The 18,313-nt window shown below is 38.4% G+C and overlaps 1 protein-coding gene across 4 annotated transcripts in view; it reads right to left on the bottom strand.

The window, feature by feature from the left end:
• SCML2 (Scm polycomb group protein like 2) overlaps positions 1-18,313 on the bottom strand; it is a 108,818-nt gene that overhangs the window by 49,857 nt on the left and 40,648 nt on the right. For all 4 annotated transcript variants that reach the window (XM_060292585.1, XM_060292583.1, XM_060292586.1 and 1 more), the window contains exons 2-6: positions 17,879-17,924; positions 14,822-14,890; positions 10,221-10,291; positions 9,182-9,416; positions 5,643-5,731 (exon numbers count right to left, since the gene is read on the bottom strand). In XM_060292585.1, the coding sequence (XP_060148568.1) occupies positions 5,643-5,731; positions 9,182-9,416; positions 10,221-10,291; positions 14,822-14,890; positions 17,879-17,900 (486 nt within the window). In that variant the 5' untranslated portion in view covers positions 17,901-17,924. The remainder of the gene's footprint in view (positions 1-5,642; positions 5,732-9,181; positions 9,417-10,220; positions 10,292-14,821; positions 14,891-17,878; positions 17,925-18,313) is intronic.

Here is an 18,313-nt window from a genome sequence, read left to right as displayed (position 1 = left end):
CAGGCTCAGCGGCCATGGCTCACGGGCCCAGCCGCTCCGCGGCATGTGGGATCTTCCCGGACCAGGGCACGAACCCGTGTCCCCTGCATTGGCAGGCGGACCCTCAACTACTGCGCCACCAGGGAAGCCCCTCACTTATGTTTTAAACGGAATACTCTGCTTGCTGTGTTGACTACAGACTGTAAGGTTATAAATAAAGAGATCTATGAAGAGGTTACCACAGTAATCCAAGTGAGAGATAAAGGCAGCTTGTTCCAGCCTGATAGCAACGGAGATGGCAATAACTGGTTGAATTTCAAATATATTTTGAAGGTAGAGCAAATAGGGTTTCCATATGGACTGGATGTAGTATGTGACAGAAATAATCACCAAGGTTTTTGGCAGAAGCAAATGGAAGGATAGTTGCTACTCCCTGATATGGGAAAGGCTGCAGGTGGAGCAGTTTGACATGTCTGTTAGACATCCAAGTAGGGATACTGAGTAGGTAGGCTGGATATACAAGTCTGAGATGGGAGCAAAACATCTGGAGCAGAAATATAAATTTGAAAGTCACCTACATACAAACTGTATTTAAAGCCAGGAATTAGATGAGATCACCAAGGAATTAATACAGATCAGAGTTTCTCGAACATGACACTACTGTCATTTGGGACCAGAACATTCTGTTGTAGGGGCTGTTCTGTGCAGTGTAGGATGTTTAGTAGCATCCCTGATCTTTACTCACTAGGTATAAGTAGCACCCACATACACACACAGTTGTGATAACCCAAAACGTCCCCTGTTGAGAACCACTGTATAAAGAAGAGAAGAGGGGACTTCCCTGGTGGTGTCCAGGGGTTGAGACTCCACGCTCCCAATGTAGGGGGCCCAGGTTCGATCCCCGGTCAGGGAGCTAGATCCCACATGCATGCCGCAACTAAGAGTCCGCATGCCGTAATGAAGATCCTGCACACAGCAACAAAGGTCCCACGTGCTGCAGCTAGGACCCGGCACAGCCAAATAAATAATTAATTTAAAAAAAAAAAAAAGAAGAGAAGAGGACCAAACACTCTAACATTCTATCACACCCGTTCACATCCAGGTTACAGTGCATCATATCACCACTTTCTTCTCAGCACCCCAAACCAACTTATCCCCTTGTCCTTGTTCTGTTACCTCCAAACCTTAGTTCAATATCACCATCCACTTTACTATTTATTCTCAGTTTCCAAGCACTGCTGGAGAAAAGTCCCACATGCTTATTACATGTAGTGCTACACATATTTAGTCTTCATCCTCAGGTGAACCCTCCAAAATACTGTCATATGTCCCTAGGTCGATCCCTCTCCCATCCCACATGGCACCTATTCCAAACTTTTATCATTTGCCTTAAGACCAATAATGTTTCCTCACTATACATTCATTACTTCGTTAACTGACTTTCTCCTAAACCACAGAGTAAGCTCTCTGCCTTGGTGTTAGAATATAGTAGACTTTCAATCAATGTATGAATCCTTCCCTCCAGCCTTTGTCAGTTTCCTATTTCACAGTAAATCGAGGCCATCAGGAATGAACTCTATCAATATTCTGCCCCCACAATTACAAATTTAACTCTATCTGGGGACACTTTTCAGCTGGTCTTCAGTTCTTGCTAATGTAACTGATGAACTTCCTATCTACCAAATAGTCAAGAATCAGCTTTCCTTTTAACTGACCTCTACTAAGTACCTGATATGGGTACTTATACATCATGAAGGTGAGTGGGTATTTCTCAAGGTTCTAAACTTGACACTCTTCTCTTTTCCTTCTATATATTCTCTTTGGACTAGCTCATTCATGCTCAAGGCTTCCACCCCTACCATTTAAGCTGAAAACTCCCAAATCCACGTACCCAAGCCAAACCTTATTTCTAGGTTCTAAATACTTTGTGTCTAATGTCTGGTGGTAGTCATTCCTCCTCAAACTTCCCAGAGGCACTTCAACATGTCAAAAACTAAACCTATCTTCTCCCTCTCTATGTATTCATCTTCCTGTACTCCCCCATCCTTTCTTTATTCATCGAACAAACAAGTACGTACCAGGACGTATGATAGGCACTGCAAATACAAAGCCATATTAACTTTTCAAAACGAACTCACAGTCTAGGAACCAAGAGACAGTGAAAATAATAATATAATCCAATAACCACAAAGACTGACATATGGGGGACTTTCCTGGTGGCACAGTGGTTAAGAATCCGCCTGCCAATGCAGGGGACACAGGTTCAAGCCCTGGTCCGGGAAGACTCCACATTCCGTGGAGCAACTAAGCCCATGCGCCACAACTACTGAGCCTGCACTCTAGAGCCCGCGAGCCACAACTACTGAAGCCCACACGTCTAGAGCCCGTGCTCCACAACAAGAGAAGCCACCGCCATGAGAAGCCCGCGCACCGCAATGAAGAGTAGCCTCTGCTCGACGCAACTAGAGAAAGGCCCGCATGCAGCAATGAAGACCCAACACAGCCAAAAATAAATAAATAAATAAATTTATTTATTTTAAAAAGACTGACATATGCACAAGGCGCTACAGAAGTATAAGAATACAGAGGCAAAAATAGGGAAGGTATCCTGGAGGATTTAATGCCTGAAATGAATCTTAAAATAAAAATAGGAATTAACCAGAGATAATCAGCCTAAAAAAAGGAATATGGTATGGACAGGCTATTATAAGCAATTCAGAACATAAAATCCAAAGCAAGAAGTGGCAACTGTAAACCAGATAGATCACAGAGCACCTTAAAGGCCATATTAACAAACTTATACTTCATCCTGAATGCAAATGGTAACTTCAAAGGAGTTTTAAGTATGGAATGATGTGATATGGCTTCTGTATCAGATATTTCTAGCAGTTGTGTTTAAGGGTGACAATTATAGGCAGTTATAAGGCTAGTTGAACAGTCTAGGCAAGAGGAAAGCCTGCACAAGGGGCAGTGGTATTAAGGTTAGAAAGAAGAGACACAACAAAGAAATAATTAGCAAGCTAAGTAGGTGGGCCTTCCTAATTAATTGGCTATCCAGAGGCCAGGGTCAAGGAGGAGTGAGGATTTAAGATGGCTCCTGGCCAAGTTCCAAGCTTGGCTGAAAAGAGCACCCCACAAATCAGTAAGAGTAAGAAAAGAAATCCAGTAGAAAAAAGGCAAAGGCTATAATCAGGCGATTCACAGAAAAATAAAAGGCCATTAAACACATTTTAAAAGTTCAATTTCACTGGTAATCACTTCAAGGCAAATTACAATGGGATACCATTACCATTCTCACCTCCAAAAAAAGATTTACAAAATTTTAAAAGACAGATAATATTCATTGCTAGTAAAGGTGTGGGAATATGAATATATCTATACACTAATACTGGAGCATAGTTTGGAACACCCTTTTAAGGTGCAATTTAACAGTATATTTCAACACTTAAAGCATACATTCCCTTTGAACCAGGAATTCTACTTCTAAGAATGTAGGCATTCACACTTATATAAAAAGTTCTATATGAACTATAGAACATTCTATAAGAATGTCCACTGTAGATGATTTAAACAAGAATATGGAGACAACCTAAACATCAATCCTTAGGGAGAGGTTAAATCACTTACGGTAATCCATACCACAGAAGAGTACAATACAACCTAAAATATATATGAAACGAAATGGAAATTTCAAAAAAATCCATATTTTAGGGGAAAAACTAAATCACAAAATATATTCCAATTTATGTTTAAGAAATAAAAGCCCATATATGTTTGTGAATGCACAGATAAAGGTCAAGAAGAACATTTTGGAGAGAACAGTAGAACGGAGGAATGGACGGGATAAATGGACACTCATTTTTCACTTTAGTTAAGTATATAGTTTGATTTTTCCCCCCACACAAAGGTAAATTACTTTTATAATATTAAAAATGAAAAACATAATGTGGCATGTGACTAGCTGATAAAGCAACTTAATAAGTAAAATAGATCCAGTGGCTTTTCTAAAGCCACAGCCTAAGCTAGTAAGTATTTAATAAAGACTACTACTAAACATCTCTTTTGTTGTTAGCTATCTTCATATATGCTTTACACAATGCCCAAAGGGATTGCATTCACCTGTGCCCCTTGCTGGTAGGGCAAGCCCACTTACAGCATTCATGCTGCTCAAAGCTATACTCCAAGATTTTTTCTTTGCAATGCAGGAATCATGTCAAATGACACTGCACATCTTTATATCTTTAATCTTCTTGAAAAGTTTTTAAAACGTACAATGTTTACCACTCCTGATATGAATGGTTGTAATAAAATTTAAGTGACTGAGAAAACAATGAGGACAGAGAGTGAGAAAGAAATATTTTGACCCGTAATTTAACTAAAACTTGGCTTTCATTCATTGTTTCTTAACACAGTGTACTCTTTCAACATTTTCTCAAGAGCATAAACTATTTTTGGAATTTTCCCTCTTTGTTATATAACAAGTATTTCCTTGTAACAAATTCTTTCTGATGACTGTTTATAACATTCTTTTACTTCTGCAACCAAATCTCTCCAAGTAACTTTCAAGTGAAAGTTTCAACTTTCAACTTTCAACTTTCATTTTCTCCAATATCAAAGAGACCACTAACATAGCAAACTGAGGCGAAGTTTCACTTCTGAAGGTACATAAAAAATAATAACAAACATTTGCTTCCAGTAGAGTACCCCTTTTTGTATCTGAGGTCAAGAAGGAAGGTACTAATTCATTTTGACTACTGGATGATTAAAACTGAGCCTTTTTTATGACTTGCTGTTACGGGCTGAATTGTGTTTCTGTGTCTCACCCCCCACCCAGCCAAAATTCATATGTTTAAGTCCTAACCCCAGTACCTCAGAATGTGATTGCATTTGGAGATAGGGTCTTTAAAGAGATAATTAAGTTAAAATAAGGCCATTATGGTAGGCCCTAATCCAATATGACCAATGTCCTCATAAGAGGAGGAAGTTAGGATGCAGATACGTAGCTCATGTATCTTTTCCTCCCAAAGAGGAGAAGACGACTATCTATAAACCAAGGAGAGGGGCCTCAAAAGAAACCAAGCCTGCTGACACCTTGATCTCAACTTCTAGCCTCCAGAGCTGTGAGAAAATAAATTTCTGTTCAAGCCACTGTTATGGACTGAGTTACATCTTCCCAAAATTCATAATTTGAAGCCCTGACTCCCAATGTGACTATATTTAGAAACAGGACATTTAAGGAGGTAATAAAGGTTAAGTGAGGTCCTAACGGTGGGGCCCTAAGCCCATAGGACTAGTGTCTTTTCTAGAGAAAGGGAAACCAGAGATTCCTCTCTTCCACGCATGCACAGAGAAGAGGCCATGTGAGGACAGAGCGAAAAGACTATAAGCTGAGAAGAGAGGCCTCACCAGAAACCAACCCTGATGACACTTTGATCTTGGACTTCTTGCCTCCAGAAATGTGAAAAAATGAATTTCAGTTATTTAAGCCACCCAGTCTGTGGTACTTTGCTACAGCAGCCCGAGCAGACTAATACGCTTGCCAATCAAGTAATATTAAAACCATTTTTGCTTTCCATATCAGAGAAGACAAAGCATTTAAGCACCCACTGAAACAATAAAACCACAGCCCAGTTGATGGAAGCTTTTCATAACATCTTTCTCACCTTCTTAAAGAATGTTGCAGGTGCCATTTCAGATCCACTCAGTGTTCGCAAGAGGAACATTGGCCAAGATGATGTGTTCATCTGGTACCCTATTTTATAAAATAAAGCAGAAATCAATTTTAAAAAGCCTCCCTGTGATATTACAGCAAGGTGGTATTAAAAAAAATGTTTCATTTACCATTCTCCTTCAGAGAATGACTTTCTTATTGACGAACTCAGGAAATGGGCAAGAGGAGCTGGTGTACCTTCCAATCAGTGCTACTGTATCCACTGTACTATTAAACAAGAATGCTACAGTGGGGGTAGAAATTCTCATCTTAAAGAAGCCACTAGCTAGGGTTCACCAACATACACATATATGTTGGGAATGGGCAATACTAGGAGAAATCCAAGCCAGAGCCCAGGAGAGCTTCCATTCCCCACCAACAATCACACACGCAGGGTAAAAAGGCCGCAAAAGACTTCCAGTCCCTCTTTTTCCTCAGAGCCTCTGCCTTATTTCCTTTCCGAAAGACAGTTTTCTGTCAAACTCAGCAAATGTACACTTATGATGGTGTATTTCACCATATGTAAATTTCGCCTCAAAAGGAAAAAACCTGTAAATAAACAGTGGACTCTAAGTTAATGATATGCATGCGAACGTATTTAGGAGAAATGCACTGATGTCAATAACTTATCCTGAAGTGCATTTAAAAATATGATGGACTGATGAATCGACAGGAGGACAGGTGGACAGATAAGTGATAAAGCAAGTATAGTAAAATGACAACCGGTAGAGCCTAGGTAGTGGGTATGTGGGGGTTCACTGCAAAATTCTTTCACCTTTTTTGTAGGTTTGAAATTTTTCATACATTATATTGGGAAAAAAGACAGCTCTCACTTTAGTAAACTTTGCTCACTAAATGATCTTATCTTAGAACTTTTATCAGATACTATCAAAATAGACTCAACAGGTGTCTTCTCTAGAGATCTCGTCAATTAATGGTGAATATCACAGCATCTGGCATGTGTAGCAGGGAGCAGCGATCTGCTAGTTTTAGTATTTTCTGGGGGCAATCTGTTACATGCAACACTTGCCTCCCTTGATGCCAGAATTGGTGAGAACTTGGCATGCATCCCTGATGAATACATGCATTAAGATAGGGAGGCACATGAATCACATTGGCAATGGGTCCGACAATAGGATAAAATACGCAAGGAAGTTCAGACAGAAAGTCATCCTATAATAATCATGTACCAAAACACCCTTAATCTGACTAGGAAAATAATTGTTGCTAGGGAAAAATGGGGGAGGGTTGTTACACACTCTCTTAAAATAAATCAGTATTATTAGTGATATATAATAAATAGTTATCCACAGCATGGATTCTCCACACTGTGGTTAGAATAGTACATAAGAATCATTCTCTGGTCCTTATGCCTTTCTCTTAACCCCCATCTTATCCTATTACATGATGTACCACGATTTTCTTTTTTAATTTAGCATTTTTCTTAATTCTTTAATTGCCTAAAGTCAAACATAGATTAAAACGTCAAAAAAGATCAAAGTGCACGTTAAAAATTCAAACATAGATAAAACTAATCCATGATATTAGGAAGTCTGGACAGTAGTTACCTTTGGGAAGGAGGAGGATATGACTGGGGATCAGCAGGAATGGGGCTTCTAGGGTGCTGACAATGTTCTATTTCTTGATTTGGGTGTTGGTTATACAAGTGTGTTCATTTATAAGCTGTACACTGTTCTCCATGTATGTTGAAACTTTAAAAAAAACCTTTTAGGGACTTCCCTGGTGGCGCAGTGGTGAAGAATGCACCTGTCAATGCAGAGGACATGGGTTCGATCCCTGGTCCAGGAAGATTCCACATGTCACGGAGCAACTAAGCCTGTGTGCCACAACTACTGAGCCTGCGTGCTGTAACTACTGAAGCCTGGGTGCCTAGGGCCCGTGCTCCACAACAAGAGACGCCACTGCAATGAGAAGCCCATGCACCACAACGAAGAGTAGCCCCCGCTCACCACAACTAGAGAAAGCCTGTGCGCAGCAACAAAGACCCAACGCAGCCAAAAAAAAAAAAAACAAAAAAATACAAAAATAACACTTTTAAATAATAACCTTTAAGGTTTAAATAAATAAAGCTTTTAAAAAGGAAAATGAAATAAGTTGTGTTACATTAAAATGGAAACTATTCAAAAGCGCCTGATGAGCAAATTGGCAAAAACTGTATTTTTTATTATGTGCTGTCAAAAAACACACTCATCAGCATGTATTGCTATTTATTTCATATTTTTAATTAATAAACTCTAAAAGTAATTTGAAAAAAGAATGATTATAAACTTGGTTATGTGTTTGAAATGCTGACAATCACAATAGCTATGTTTCCTTTAAACAAAATACAAACACATAGTATCATATTGTAAACAGAGAAATAAAATCCAAACAGGGAAGAACTAAGTCTCAGGTTTATATTATGTCTCTTACAGAATTCTGTATGAATTAAGAAATACTATAAAAATAAACAACGAAAAATGTGAATGATATGAAGAAAGAAAAGGGGAAAAGCATAAAACACATACACCCTAAACCATCTTCTTGGAATAACACATCTCTGATTAGTTTTTTCAAATATTTTAAACCAAATTAGGAATAAGTAACAATTACAGCAAGGACAGTATAAAAAGATATTGCTAAAAGAGTAGTTATTATTATCTTACATTTTTGGTTCTCAGGGAGTTTTTCACTAGTAGGAGACAAAAAAAATCCATTCTCTCACTGTGCTTTATAATAGAGAATTTTCATTTTTAGCATTGTAAAGAAACAAAAGCCAATACCCACCATTCACTCAGAATGTAGAAGTAATAAACTAAATCCTTATATTCTACAGAATACCATGGTACTCTTATTAAAAGAGAAAATTTTTGCACAAAATTAGTGTCACACACTTCATACCTTTTAAAAACCTGGTCAAAATTGAGAGCTTTGTATTAAAAATCTTTGCTGAAGAGTTCCATCCATCTCCTCCTTTTCAAAGATCTATAGGTACTGACTCCTACCCCTCTCACCATGACTTCTTCCCACATAGGTGTAATGAAATTTCCAAGTCTGAAACTGGAGTCCCGATGTAAAATCATACCCTTCTGCTGTGCTCATCCCCATACCAAAAATGATGAATGGCTCATTAGACAATATTGAGGGAGGAAGTGACTCATATCAAATGCTACAAACTTCTCCCCCAGAAGGGTTTCTGAATCTGCCTGTGTAATCCAGTAGAGCTGCTTTTGACATTTCAAGTTTTAAGGCAGAATGAGTCTTGCTCTGGAGTGGGGAACCTTTAGCACACAAATGCCAAATATGTACTTAGGTGAAACTCTGTAACATATGGTACTGAGTTACTTTCTCATACATTCTCCACAGTAACCACCTGACTATCTATTTGTAAGAATGCCCAGAAGAAGAGATTTTTAAAAGGCCAGTTAAAATTATTTCTATTGAATATTACATTAACAAAAATATGTTATTTTAAGAACTGTTTATCCTTACCCAGTGGAGGCCGAAGTAAGTCCCCCTCCTTTTCACACGTCCCAACAGGCTGTATGTCCGGAGAATCAACAAGCCGCCAAAAATCATTTCTGTTGTCACTACCATCCAGTCTTAAACGTAGCCTGGCACCAGTAATTCCAACGACTGTGGCGATACATATTGAAATCATATTGCGAGGGTCATGGGCTTCCAGTTTCATACCAACTTTGAAGTCATTAGCTGGTGGAATCTGGGACTATATATATACATACATATAAATAAAATTTTGTTAAAACGCATCAACTATAAGAAAATCAAATGGTCAGTTTGATTTTTAAGTACGTTTTAAGTAACAGTCACAGCAGTTGGTGAACAAAGTAAGAGCTATAAGGGTTAAGAAAAAGATCTTCTCCAAACCCTCTCCTTGGCTTGACATGCAGCCTGACTTGGCTGCCCACTGCTGGTCTTGCTAATCTGCCCACTTCCAGGCAACCCAAATACAGCCTCAAAAATGCATCCTGAGTGGCTTTCTAAAATAAGAATATGATTAGGCCATCCCCCTTAAAATAAGCCAAACGGCAGCTCACCACTGCCTAACATAAAGTCCAAATCCTCAGTACACGTTAAAAGCCACCGCACCTTAATCTCATTCCCATACTATCACTTCTATCCACTTTGTGCTTCAGTCACTCCACACCATCCCTTAACACTCAGGTTCTTTTACACCCACGTGCCTTTGCTTTGGATGTTCTCTCTGCCTGGAATATCCCTCCCCTCATCCCAATCACCTCAGATAGCCACCTCTTCTGTAAGCCCTCCCAGTATAGTTATCACACTTTTCATAATTAATTATTTACATGTCTGTCTTTCTCTCCAGATCTGACATAAAGTAAATTCTTAATGAATGGATGCAAAGAGACCATCTGGTTCTTAAGCAGCACTAACACAATCCCACTATCTCCTCACACTACTAGAACCTAACAATCACACAGGCACCCTTCAACAAGTTAATAGTTTACATCAATATATACAACATGACATCTACAGAATTTTGGCATACCTGTCTGAAACACTCTGAAGGAGCACTTAAAGATCCAGTCTCTTTCAAGTAATTTTCCCAGTTAAAATCATCTGGAAAAAAACACGCAAAAATAGTTCTGTTGTTTCCTTTTTTTGGCCATGCCATGCAGCTTGTGGGATCTTAGTTCCCCGACCAGGAATTGAACCTGGGCCCACAGCAGTGAACGTGCCAAGTCTTAACCACTGGACCAGCAGGGAATTCCCATTAATACATATAATATGTATACTAACTTTCAGGAATAAAATGGGTTTTAGTTCCATATCTCTTCAAAGAAATACTTCTTAAAGAACAGATTCAAATTTCCTGATCTACATTTGACTACCAGCATGGAAATAAAAAATAAGACAACTTCCTAATAACAGCTCTGATATAAATTACAATCCAGATCATCTTGATGAAATGAAGACTGCAGCACAGTGATTCCAAAAATGTGAACTCTAGAAATAACTAAAGGACTTTTTATAGAGTAATAGCAAATTCTACTCATATGTCTCAAATATAAATTTACTCAAGACGTGTTTTTACCATTTCATCCCATTACTGTGAAGGCGTTTCTTTGTTTTTCACAGGGATCTAAAGGTGTTTAGATGTGTGGTATAGCAGAAATAAAGCAATACTTTATGGAAAGAAAAACTCTGAGAACCAGCATTGTTTCTCAATTGACTATTAGATCCCCATCCAGGGTGTTAAGAATATGGTAGCAGAACAAAGCAGAAACCAGTCGTCAGTGCAATGACTGATATGCATTGTTGTAATTATCTGTATTTTCTACAAACTCTTGCTGTCCTTTCTCTCACTCAGTCTTCATGATATATTATAATGCTAGAAGAGAAGGTCAGAAAGCAGTATACTTTGCCTGGACACTTCAATTCACTGTGCCAGTCACACTGCCAAGACACTGAAAGACTTGATAGCAGTATTAAAGGTACTATTAATTCATACAAAGTTTAATTCTCATCAACCATGACGTTTTTTTCTATACTCTTGTCTAATTTCCTCACTATAAAAATATTGGGTTCGACAGTTCCCTCCCTAGGGGAATCTGTGTTACTAGCCTCTTATATATCTTTCAAAGGATATAACAGTTCCACTTACACACTGCTAATAAATGTTTAACAGCCAACTTTCCAGAAAATACAAACAAAAAGCCTGACTGGTAGTGTTTGCAGATTTCTGTGGTGTAAATACTACCACCATGGCTGAGTGATTGCAAGGTGCCAAGGTAAAGTCACCAACCACAAAGTTAGGAAGAAATGTGTACCACTGGCTCTCCCAAGCTGATGTGAGCCAGCTTCAGAATACCACTGTTACCTGAAAGTATGCATTTATATGTGTATGTACACATATTATATGTGGTATTAAGCATGTCATATGTAACACTGTATACCCTTTTAGAGATTTTTCCACTAAAAGAAAAAATACTGGGTTTAATTCTTCTTCCAGATAATGTAAAGCAAGCACTACCACAGTGCTGAAAGGTATGCAGCAGAATGTCAAGAACACAGGCTCTGGAGATGAACCTGCCGCCTTTCAGTCGGACTCTGCCTCTTACTAGCTATGTGACCCTGAGCAAGTCATTTCACTTTCTCAGCCTCAGTTCCTTCACCTATAAAATGAGGAAAGTAATACATATGATATAAGGTATTTTGAGAACTAAGTGAAGTAGTACACATGCAAGTAACTCAATAAATGGTTTATGTTATTATTCTAAAACTAAATGTCATAGTTGTGCCTAAACTTAAGAATACTGGATAGCTTTATTAAAAGTGAAAACTGAGATCTGTGGTTCCAAAATTTAACTGACCAGGTTATTTCAGTGACCTCCTAAGCACTAACCTGACAATCAAGAGACCCAAGGTTCTAACTGAAGCTCTACCACCATATGACCTTGGAGAGCATTACAAAAGAAGAACAAAACAAAACATGAATGGGGGAAAAATCTGACTAGGATGTCATTAAGGAGCCACCATACCAGGAAGAAAGGAGTATAAGTTGAAAATAATGACTGAGAAATCAAAACCATTTCACAATTATACCTCAAAGAACTTAATTAAGACTCTTCCACAAACCAGTTACATTTGTAAAATTTTTCAACGACATTGGAAAATACTTTATCCAACACAATTTTTAAAATATTCTATTACCATTTGTGTCTTAATGGGCTATAATTTGAACTAGCAAATCCTTTATACCAGTGCTCCATAATACAATTATTTTCTATTGCACTGCTAGTTAATTTAACCTTTGGAGCCTTAATTTTTTTCTTTATTCATAAGGCAAAAATTTTTAGTCCACAGAACCGTTCAGCTTGGTTGTCCATATGATGAGAGCCTGCCAATAACATGGGGGAAACACACATAGCAAAAGGCTTTACTAATTTAGATTTGATACATCTACAATATCACAGCTGGAATTGCTGACCAGGAGCCAAAACAGTCAAAGTCACAGACAAGCATGAAGTTCCCGTCTGCCTCTGCATCTTATCCTCACTGACAGATTTGGGTGGGGGGGGGGGTTTACCCTCTCTCAGAAAGGAGCCCTGGGAACTCATAGACCTGTTCATGAGACAGATGTACATACATAACTTTGTGATCTGTTACCTGCACATGTTTATGGTCCTTCTTGTTTGATTTGTACTCTATTCTAGTCCATACATTAACCCAAACACCTTTCAGCAAACTGAACATAATCTATGAGGCCCCCCAGTCTTCTCCAGAGTAAATCAGAATCATAATGTCTTCTACCAGTGCTGGGTTTGGGTTCAGAGGCTATGTAAAGAAAATGGGCAAAATATCTAGAGCTTGAAGCTTCTCAGCTGAATGATCAGCACCCAATACCTCATAGCATTTATCACAACTGTAACTGGGCATTTGTTTAATGTCTACTTAAGCTCAAAGACAGCAAGAATCATGTCTGTCTTATTCATCAATGGATTCCCATAGAAGGTCACCAGTATGTGTCAGGCACTGTACTAGGTACTGCAGATGCAGCAGTTAATAAAACAGACAAAAATCCTGGCTCTCTTGGAGCTTACCTTCCAGCAGTCACTCACTGATTTCTAAAATGAGATGTTAGAGTGAGAGCCCTGAGAACTATCTGCAGATGTCTGTCAATTTGATTAAGTAATATCATTTTTAATCAGAATTTCTCAAACAGAGAGTTTGAGAATTTTGAAAAGTTAACTAGTTTCAACCTTTAAGAATATATTTTTTCAAATTTATTTTCATGAAATTTCCAGAATAGGAAAATCTATAGAGACAGAAAATAGATAAGTGGTTGCCTAGGGAGAGGCACTGGGAGGAAATGGGGAGTGGCTGTTAATTGGGTACAGGATTTCTTTTTAGGGTGATGAAAATGTTCTAAAATTGATTATGGTGATGGTTACACAACTCTGGGAATGTACTACTGAGAAGGACTGAATTGTATATTTGAAATGGGTGGATTGTATGATATACGAATTATATCTCAATAAAACTGTTATATTAAAAAAATGGAAAGGAATTTGTAGGGATAAGGAAGAACATTCTAACCTAATGGCCTCCATTTCCTTTGGAGGGTTTTGGGGGTTGGAAGGAAGACCTGAGGAACAAAACAAGGCCGATGAGAAAGAGAGCTAAGGAAACACTGAGGACACAGCTACAGTGAGAAAGAATGACTCCATGGGGATTACCTCTATAGGCAATCTTCCTGTAGGAACAGAAAGTCATGGGTGAACTACTTACTCCAAGAGTAGGGCTGGCAGGGCAGCTACAACAGAAAGACAAGGGGCAAGAGGTTTGCCTGGAAATCTCTGGTAAGTTTGCTGTAGTATTTTTTAAATTCAGCCTTTTGTCTATGTATGACTTATTTTCTCATTTTCCTTAAGAGCAGGTGCAATGAGTCAGATTCTATCTCCTGAGTCTCTGATGTAGTGCTATATACATGCTGTTCACAATAAAAAAAGCTTAAAACATGAATTAATAACTCAGACTTCATAAACAAAGTTAACATTTACTGAACATTTACTATAAGCCTAGGCATTATATTAGGTGCTTTACACTCATTTTCTTTAATTCTAATAGTTCCACGAGATAAGTAGTATTAACCCTGTGCTACACAGGAGAAAAAGGAGACTAAGAATGTTGAGTAATTTGCCCAAGGTCACAAGGCCAGTAAAGAATGAGGCCAAGATTCTAGAACAGATCTGTCAGACCCCCTCAATGCCTAAGCTTTAATCCACTGGACTGTCTTTTGACCATCAAAAAAGGACTTTCACATTGACTCTAGTGTTAGAAGAGTTTTTATTAATAATCAAATTATTTTAAATTGGTAATTCATGGTAATTAATAACTATATATCTTTAATTTGGCAACATTTGCACTGAAATACAGGGTTATCTTTTAACTTAATCCCTCTCTACGTGAAACCAAAGTAAAATTTCCAAAATTAAACACTATCTTTTTGACCTTTCCTATTGCTTAGATTTTATATTTACAGGAGCTTACTATACAGAGATTATACCAAAAGCAGTAAGAGAAGAGTTTATATCAACACTGAGTGAAGAAGAAAAATATGTTGTACTGAACTAATTTAAAACCTACCATCTTGCACAGAAGATGTGCCTGACTGAGGAGCCTTCTCTTGATTCTCCTTCTTTGCATCCATTGACTCTTAAAAAAAAAGAAAGAAAATAGTGAGAAATAACAGAAGGCCAGAGAAACAGTTTGAAAGAGTACTTATAAAAACCATAAACTAAAACTATTTTCTAATAGAAGCCAGTTTTAATTTTATAATTAATATCCTCATTTTCTGCATAGGACTTCACTTTCCAATATACAATGTACCTTTTTTAAATTTTATTTATTTATTTATCTATCTATTTATTTTTATTTTTGGCTGAGTTGGGTCTTTTGTTGCTGCGTGCAGGCTTCTCTCCAGTTGCGGCGAGCGGCGGCCACTCCTCGTTGCAGTGCGCGGGCCTCCCCTGCTGCGGAGCATGGGCCCTAGGCATGTGGGCCTCAGTAGTTGTGGCACGTGCGCTCAGCAGTTGTGGCTGGAGGGCTCTAGAGCACAGGCTCAGCAGCTGTGGCACACGGGCTTTGCCGCTCCGCGGCATGTGAGATCTTCCCAGAGCTGGGCTCGAACCCGTGTCCCCTGCATTGGCAGGCGGAATCCCAACCACGGAGCCACCAGGGAAGCCCATAATGTACCTTATAATTTGCTTATTTGTTTACTGTATGTCTCACTTCACTCAAATGTAAGCTCCAAAAGATCAGGAATTTTTAAATTTTACTTTGTCTCCTTTGTTCACTGCTGTATCCTCAGTGCCTAGAAAAGGACCTGGCATACAGAACACCCTTGAGCATTTGTTAAATGAATGAACGAACAAACCAAAATGAGCTAGGCTGATCCTTACAATGTTCAGATTAATGTGCCTCAGAAATAAAGCGCAAGCTTTTGAGAATTTAAAACAAAAGGGGGGCTTCCCTGGTGGCGCAGTGGTTGAGAGTCCGCCTGCCGATGCAGGGGACACGGGTTCGTGCCCTGGTCCAGGAGGATCCCACGTGCCGCGGAGCGGCTGGGCCCGTGAGCCATGGCCGCTGAGCCTGCGCGTCCGGAGCCTGTGCTCCGCAACGGGAGAGGCCACAACAGTGAGAGGCCCACGTACCGCAAAAAAAAAAAAAAAGGGAAGCTAAATTACAATGTAATTCAATGGACTAGGCAAAGTTTTTCTCTGTGCTAGGCTGAGGAACTCAAACAGTACTGGACCTTGGGACTTCAAGTCTAAGATGTATTTCATCCACATTTATTACAGTATATATTTCTTAAATGACTCATTTAAAAATTAATCATAATACTATTATTATGCTGAAAAATTAACCAAAATTCTTTAATATTATCAAATAAGCAGTCAGTATTCTCATTTTCCCCATTGTCCTAAATATTTTAAATGTGTCTGTTTCAATCAGGACCCAAATAAAGTCCATACAGAGCAATGGCAGATACATTTCTTAAATTTCTTTTGATCTATAGACTCCTCCTCCTCCTCCTTCTTTTTCCCCCTTCCCCTAGCAATTTTTTTGCCGATGATACCAGTTGAGATTTTTCCAACCTGGAGTTTGCTGACTACTTCCTCATAATGCTGGGTTCTTCTGGTCCTTATATTTTCTCTTAATTCGTATAGCTATTTCGAGCCAGAAGAGCTTAACCAGATTCAGGTTTGGCTTCTTTGGGAGGAAGAGAGAAGATGACTTCATAGGTACTTCTCACAGGGGGTTCCTAATATACCTAGTTCTCTCTCTTTTTGTGATATGAGCTGCCATGGATGATTATTGCCTAGATCCATTAGTTCATTAGTGGCTGCAAAATGGAGGTATTCTAATTATCGTCCTGTCTTTATTAGCCAGAAAACTTCTATAGAGAGAAACCTCCCCTCTTCAACCATTCAGTTACCTTGAGGTAGAGCTCACAAAGGGAAGTCACAATCAACACTTTGTTCTTTTCCTTTATTTTCTAGTTTTCAAGATAATGAATTGTATCCGTGGGACTTCCCTGGCGGTCCAGTGGTTAAGACTCTGTGCTTCCAATATAGGGGGCATGGATTCGATCCTGGTTGGCGAACTAAGATACCACATGCCGTGCAGCCAAAAAATTTTAAAAATTAAAAAAAAAAAAAGAGTCGTATCCCTACCATTCTCCACAGATGACAAATAAATTTTGTTTTGTTTTTTAGTATCATTATGAACTAACGAATTTAACCACACTTCATGTGTTTCTATCTATTGCTGTTTTACCCTTACTGATGCTTGAATTGTCAAGTGACAAATTTCTTAAAAAAGAATGTATGAATGATGCCAGGTGTACCATTTAAGGTAACAGATCTACTTTCTGGTTATGACTGAGTGACTCTTCAAGATACGTGAACACTCGACAGGGATGTATGGGCTGCTCTCTATTTAAATAATTTGGATAGTATGAAGACAGTACACATTTATATTTACTAAATAGTTCTACAGTAAGATTTTCTAATAGGAAAGAAAGTAAAATTATAAAGGCCTGGTTCCTGCTCTAGGGAAGCTAAGAATCTAGGTACAGAGACTATACTAAACTAATACACTTGACAAAAATGGAAATAGCAGAGCACAACATTCAGCATGCAGCCAGAGAAAAAGTCATGAGAGACAGAAGACTTAAACTGGGTCTTGAAGGAAGAACAGGATTTAGAACAACAAAGGTATGAAGAATGTATTAACGGGAAAGAAAACACAACTCAAAACAGAGAGTGCAAATGAGTGTGGCATATTCATGGGACAGTGAGCAAACTTCTCACTAGAGCAGGACAGGATGAAGCATTTTTTAAATCACCCATATTAGAGTAAGAAAATCTGGACTGTGATCTTGGCTGTCACAGATTGTTTTATGACCTGTTCACTTAAACTCCCTCAGTGTCAGCTTTCTCATTTATAAAACTAAGAAGGGAAGACAAGATTACCTTTAATAGCTATTCAGTTCTAAAATTCCAATTCTAAGCACCTAACGTCTTCTATAACTTTACTTTTAAAAAGGCTTTTTTCCCCCAAACATTCAATCTACCAAAAGATACTCATTCCCAATGAATAAATAAAAATATTTATCATCTTTAGACAAGTAAATCTTACCTTCATTCACTGTTTGCCCCATGGTATCCCTCTCTGGTGTTCTTTCCTACAAGGTGAAAAATCAATTACTACCTCCTTTTAACGTAATACATTTCTGAATGGTGGTATTATTACAAATCAGCTATAATGGGACTACATCAAACTAAAAAGCTTTTGCACAGTGAAGGAAACTATCAACAAAATGAAATAGCGACCTACTGAATGGTGAAAGATATTTGCAAATAATATATCCAATAAGGGGTTGATATCCAAAATATACAAATATCTCATACAACTCAACATCAAAAAAACAAACAACCCGATTAAAAAATGGGCAGAGAATGTGAACAGACACTTTTCCAAAGAAGATATACAAATGGCCAATAGGCACATGAAAAGATGTTCAACAACACTAGTCATCAGGGAAATGCAAATCAAAACTTCAGTGACATACCA

Source organism: Globicephala melas, chromosome X (assembly GCF_963455315.2).
Source record: "Globicephala melas chromosome X, mGloMel1.2, whole genome shotgun sequence".
NCBI lineage: Eukaryota > Metazoa > Chordata > Mammalia > Artiodactyla > Delphinidae > Globicephala > Globicephala melas.
This window is presented reverse-complemented; position numbering and strand designations above follow the sequence as displayed.